The sequence below is a fragment of the Gadus morhua genome, chromosome 14, assembly GCF_902167405.1.
Source record: "Gadus morhua chromosome 14, gadMor3.0, whole genome shotgun sequence".
In the NCBI taxonomy this organism is placed as follows: domain Eukaryota; kingdom Metazoa; phylum Chordata; class Actinopteri; order Gadiformes; family Gadidae; genus Gadus; species Gadus morhua.
In genome coordinates, this window is record NC_044061.1 from 1761769 (window position 1) to 1767735 (window position 5967).

The window sequence follows — 5967 nt, forward strand, 5'->3', positions numbered from 1 at the left end:
AACATGAAAAGAAAGAATATATATATATATATATATACACAAATATAGATACATATATACACGATACTATACTTATATATATATATGATATTTACATATATGATTCTATGTTTCTACATACTAGACTCAAACTGAATGGAAAAAGTTAAATGACATCACGCACACACACACACACACACACACACACACACACACACACACACACACACACACACACACACACACACACACACACACACACACACACACACACACACACACACACACACACACGCAGGAAGCAGGTCATCTAGAGCTGAGTGCGTGAGGAGACACCACACACTCTAACATCTTTGGTCCGGGCTTCACCTGCTGCTCCAACACCAAAATAAGGGAAGATGTTGTCAGTGAAAGTGTGTTGATGGGTGTAGATGAGAGTCATGTCTTCAGGGTCGTAGAAGGACACCTCCCCTCCATCATAGTCCAGCTGGACTCTGATCCTCTCTGGAGTCCGCTTCAATGTCAGGGTTTTACCAGTACCCTGAGTGTACTCTCCACTGCGGTGGAGTAAACACCAGATTCCATTATCTGGTGAAGCAGTACGCTTTCCATTCCTCTCCACTGACTCTTTAGCAACACCTATTCTCCAGATAGGAAGGTCTCCCACCTCCACCTCCCAGCAGTGTTCCCCTGAGCTGAAGCCCTCAGAGCCCAGAACCTCACGGTACATAGTGAACCTCTCTGGGTTGTTAGGAACCTTCTGGATAACATCTCTACGTCCCACACTGGTCAGATCATCAGACAGAGAGAGCCGGCGTGATGCAGTGTTTGGGTCCAGAGTAACGGGGCTGAAGGTGGTCCTCCGCCCCATCTTCTCCCAGACTCTGTGGGCCAGGTTTCCCAGGTGTTTGGCCTCGTCCAGCAGCGCTCCAGGAAGCAGCTGGGGATCAGAACCGGAGAGCAGGGCTCTGGCGCTGGTCCGGGAGCGCGTGGAAGCGCTGAGGAACGACAGGCCGTCCTTCTGCAGGTCTGCTTCTACAGCCGAGAGACCCTCTGAGAGAGACCGGATCTGCTCCTGAAGGGTCTTCCTCTCCAGGAGGATCCTCTTCCTCTTCTGCTCCTCTTCCTCTCTCAGGGCCGCCACTCTGGCCTCCTCTTCCTCTCTCAGGAACCGGTGAAGCTGTTCAAACTCTGCTCTGATCCGCCTCTCGGTCTTCACCCGCTGTACCTTGAGGTGAGGAACCATGGCCTCATACGCCTCCTCCAGCTCCTGGTGTCTCCTCCTCCTGGCCTGTAGAGCCGTGAGGTCAGGTCTCAGCTGCTGCTTCAGCTCGTGGTGTCTCCCCCTTTTGTCCACCTGGGCCTCATCAGAGGGGTCAGACCTCTGTCTTCCAGAGTAGGAGTCAGCGAGCTCCTTGATGGAAAAGTTAACGACTGCATCATTTGAGGATTTCCTCTTGCAGACGGGACAGTTCTTGTTCTTAGCTTGGGCCCAGAAGTCCTGGAGACATCTGTAACAGAAGCTGTGGTGACAGCCTAGAGACACCGGGTCCCTGAAGATCTCAGTGCACACGCTGCAAGTCAGGAAATTCTTGAGCTGAGGGATTTTCTCTGCCATTTTAGTGGAGGACTAAAGTCTCTTTCCAAAGCAGCCCTGCTGCTGTGAATGAATCGTGCAACACGGACAACCAGTCCGTAGTTCTGAACTCTTTGTTAATAAACTCCAGAGGTGGTCTGTACCCAACAGATTCAGGAGGTCTAGGAAAGATAAACATTTATCAGCATAACCCGACAACAATATCTCCCCAAACAATAAAGATAGGTTTGTATTAAATACATTTGTTTCCTCATTAATGTTAGAACAGTTTGCATTGGCCTTTGCGTTACAATCATCTCTAACGAATACTATCCATCATTGGCAACTTAATATGTTATTTTACATGGTAATATTTCCCAGAATACTAAAGTCATCTTGTAATATGCATTCTGTGTAAATGTATCCCAGAATACTAGTTTTCTTGTAATACGCGTTCTGTGTTCAAATATCCCAGAGTACTAAAGTTAGTATGTAATGTGTTTACACAGTCATCTTTAACTTTATCTAAACTGAATGCACATTTGCTTGTCCTGAATATGAGACTATAAATAATACCAATGACGTAACTTTACTCACTTTGCTCAATCATGTGTGGATCATCGGTCCACTGACAAAACAGTTCTGCTCACCGCAAAATATCCCTCTGGTCCTTTGAACACTCCCTTCAAGTTAATCCTCTTCAACCTAGTACCTAATACGATCAGTTGTACTCTGATCACACGTTCATAAGTAAAGGATTTGAATAGCCCGAATTCTCTGTTACAGGTTTATCAGGTAGCATCAGCGATGTTGGGTGACGTCACTTCTGTCGGTATTTCCAAAACAAACAGAGCCAGCTCGCCCTTCCCTTCCGTGTTTGGTGCATCCAGTAAAAACTATCATGAACACAGCTCAAAACCCCACAAAACCCATCCCTTGTTGGTGATTGGTTGGAATACTATTTATTTTGGTTTTGAGTGGTTGGTAGACCATTTGTTTTTGTGTACGATCTCGGAGCATATTGTAGCGCCGACCAGGAAGAACAGGGAGACAGGCTTTTGTCAACTAGGGGTCTGTGCCTCATACACCGCTCGACTACAGAACACCCTCTTTTATTGACTCATTCGCACGTACATAGAACAGCACACCTAACTAACACACAAGTCCTTCTCGGTGGCGGTGGCAACAACAACAGAACAACACACAACAATGAACAATCCCAACCCATTAACCCCACTGATCATTAATAACCCCAACAACTAGTAACGGACCCAGAACAACAACAATAACAGCAACAATAACACAACAACATGCGCGCCGGGAATCCCCCAGAATCCCCGGCACGAACCCGGAAGTGAATGAACCCGCGAACACTGGTCGCTACACAGCTCCCATCTGAGGGGTCAGTCGTCCCCGACGACCCCATCACCCGACACATAGTCCTTAAAGTTTTCAGGGGCCCGGCGCCGCCGGTTCGGCCGCTGAGGGGCGACAGCCGCAGGGCCAACGGCCCCATCCGGGGAGCCGGCAGGGACAGGGGAGCCGGCAGGGGAACCACGAGGAGTTCCCTCATCAGTAACAACCGGGGCGAGGGGGAGGTACGGCGAGAGTCTGTCCTGGTGCAACACTACCACACACCCCCGGGCGCCCGGCATCCGCAGCCGGTACACCACCTCGGACACCCTGTCGAGGATTTCCCCCGGTCCCTGCCAGTGGCTCCGCAGCTTAGGGCAGACCCCCCTCTTTCTGACGGGACAGTACACCCACACCCTGTCCCCAGGTGTGAACGCTCGTCCCCGGCAGCGAGTGTCATAGCCCCTCTTCTGCCTCACCCCTGAGGCAGCCTGAGCCTGGCGGGTGTAGTCGTGGACCACCAGCAGGCGATCCCTCAGCCTGCGGAAATAGTCCATAGCCGCACCCCCAGCGATCTCAGGCTCGGGCGGAGACCCGAACACCAAGTCCACCGGTGTCCAGAGCTCCCGCCCGAACATGAGGGCAGCCGGTGTGCAGTGGCTGGACTCCTGCACTGCCGTCCGATAGGACCACAGGACCAAGGGCAGGTGGCGGTCCCAGTCCCGCTGGTGCTGGCTGGTGAGGATGGCGAGCTGGGTGGCCAGGGTGCGGTTAAACCGCTCCACCAACCCGTCACTCTGGGGATGGAGCGGCGTCGTCCTGGTCTTGCGCACCCCCAGCCGCCGGCAGACCTCCCCGAAGACCTGGGCCTCAAAGTTCCGCCCCTGGTCGCTGTGGAGCTCAGCAGGGACCCCGAAACGGGCAAACATCTCCTCCACCAGCCTCTCCGCGGTGGTGGCAGCGCTCTGATCCGGCACCGCATACGCTCGGGCCATTTGGTGAAGTAGTCCATGGCCACGAGGACGTAGCGGTTGCCGGAGTCGGTGACTGGAAACGGCCCCAGGACGTCGACCCCCACCCGTTCCATCGGTGCTCCCACCAGGTACTGCTGGAGCGGGGCAAGGGAACGCTGGGCAGGCCCTTTCTGCGCCGTACAGGTGTCGCAGCAGTGGACATGCAACTCCACGTCCCGTCGACAGCCCGGCCAGTAGAACCGCCCCCGCAGGCGATGCAGGGTCTTGGCGTTCCCGTAGTGCCCCGCTCCCACCGAGCCGTGGACCAGCTGCAGCACCTGGGGACGAAGCGCACGGGGCACCAAGAGCTGCAGAATGTTTTTCTTACCCCTAGGGTCCTACCAGCTGCGGTGGACCACCCCGTTGTGGAGCCGGAAGCATCCCCACTGGGAGTGGTAGGCCTTCACCTCCGGCCAGCTGGGGCGCTGCCCCCCCTCCAGCCAGTCCCTCACCAACGCCAGGGTCTCGTCGGCCCGCTGCTGCTGCTCCAACTGACTCGCCGTCAGCAGGAGCCAGCCCTCCGCCTCACCGATGGTCTGGTCAGCCTCGGTGGTCTGGAGAGCCGCCACTATCGGAGACTCGTGGACCCGCTCCTCCTGTCGCAGGCAGTAGCGACACTCCAGGACCGCACAGGGCCGCCGGGAGAGTGCGTCTGCGTTGTTGTGGATACGCCCCGCCCGATGCTGGATCTCGAAGTCGTATTCCTGCAGAATCTCCAGCCATCGAGCCACCTGGCCCCTCAGGGTTCTTAAAACTGAGGAGCCACGTGAGGGACGCATGGTCGGTGCGGACCAGGAAACGCTTCCCATGTAGGTACGGCCTGAAATGCCGCACGGCCAGGACCACAGCCAACAGCTCCCGTCGGGTCACGCAGTAATTGCGCTCCCCCCGACTGAGAGTGCGGCTGAAGTAGGCGATGGGACGTTCCTCCTCCCCCACCCCCTGGGAGAGGACCGCACCGACCCCCACGTTACTGACATCGGTGTCGAGGACGAAAGGGCGACCAGCGTCGGGGTACGCCAGGACCGGGGCCTCGGTGAGCACCGCTTGGAGTCGGGAGAAGGCCGTGGCGCAGGCATCGTCCCAGACGTACGGCCGGCCTGCCTCGGTTAAGCGGTGGAGGGGGCTAGCGACCGTGGCAAAGTCTTGGACGAACCGGCGGTAGTACCCCGCCAGGCCCAGAAAACTCTGCAGTTCACCGGCGTTGGTGGGGGTCGGCCAGTCCCGGACTGCAGCTGCCTTGGCCGGGTTAGTGGCTACGCCATGCTCGTTCACCACGTGCCCCAAGAACAGCGTTTCCCTGGCCAGCAGGGAACACTTGGCAGGGTTCAGCCGCAACCCGGCCCGGCGGATGGCCCCAAGAACCTCCCGCAGGTTCGCCAGCGCTCCCCCAAAGTCGCGGGCGTGCACCAACAAATCGTCCAGGTACACGACACAACGACTCCGGGGGATGCTCGCCAGCACCCTCTCCATCATCCGCTCGAACGTCGCCGGCGCGTTGCATAGTCCGAACGGCATGACACGGAACTGCCACAGTCCCTGTCCAATGGTGAACGCAGTCTTGGGTCTGGCCTCGGGTGCCAACTCCACCTGCCAGTAGCCGCTGCGGAGGTCCAGGGAGCTGAACCAGCTAGACCCCCCGATGTAGTCCAGGGCGTCGTCGATCCGTGGAAGCGGATACGAGTCCTTCCGGGTGACCTCGTTGAGGCGCCGGTAGTCCACGCAGAACCTCCAGCTACCGTCCTTCTTCTTCACCAGGACTGCCAGGGCCGCCCATGGACTGGACGAGAGCCGGTGTCGATGTCATGCTGCACCAGCCCTGTCCGCCTGCAGTCCTCATCCCGTGCCGCGAAAATGTCCCCGTACTCCTCGAGTAACAGCCTCAGCTGTACGTCGAGGCCAGCTCCACTGCGCAGCCAAAGCGCATTGACGGCCTCGGCGGTCTCAGGGGAAGGAAAGGCGGCAGATACAGGGCCGCGGGGAATGCAGGGGCCGGGCAGAGGCAGAGGCTCCTGGGGCACAACCCGGCGACTACTCTGCTGGCCG

The 5967-nt window shown here is 56.8% G+C and overlaps 1 protein-coding gene across 1 annotated transcript; it reads right to left on the reverse strand.

Moving 5' to 3' along the window:
* Window positions 1-289: 289 nt before the first annotated feature.
* On the reverse strand, window positions 290-1597 carry LOC115558884 (tripartite motif-containing protein 35-like). Its single transcript, XM_030377416.1, has one exon. It carries the CDS (start codon window positions 1595-1597, stop codon window positions 290-292), a length of 1308 nt encoding a protein of 435 aa, XP_030233276.1.
* Window positions 1598-5967: the final 4370 nt, after the last annotated feature.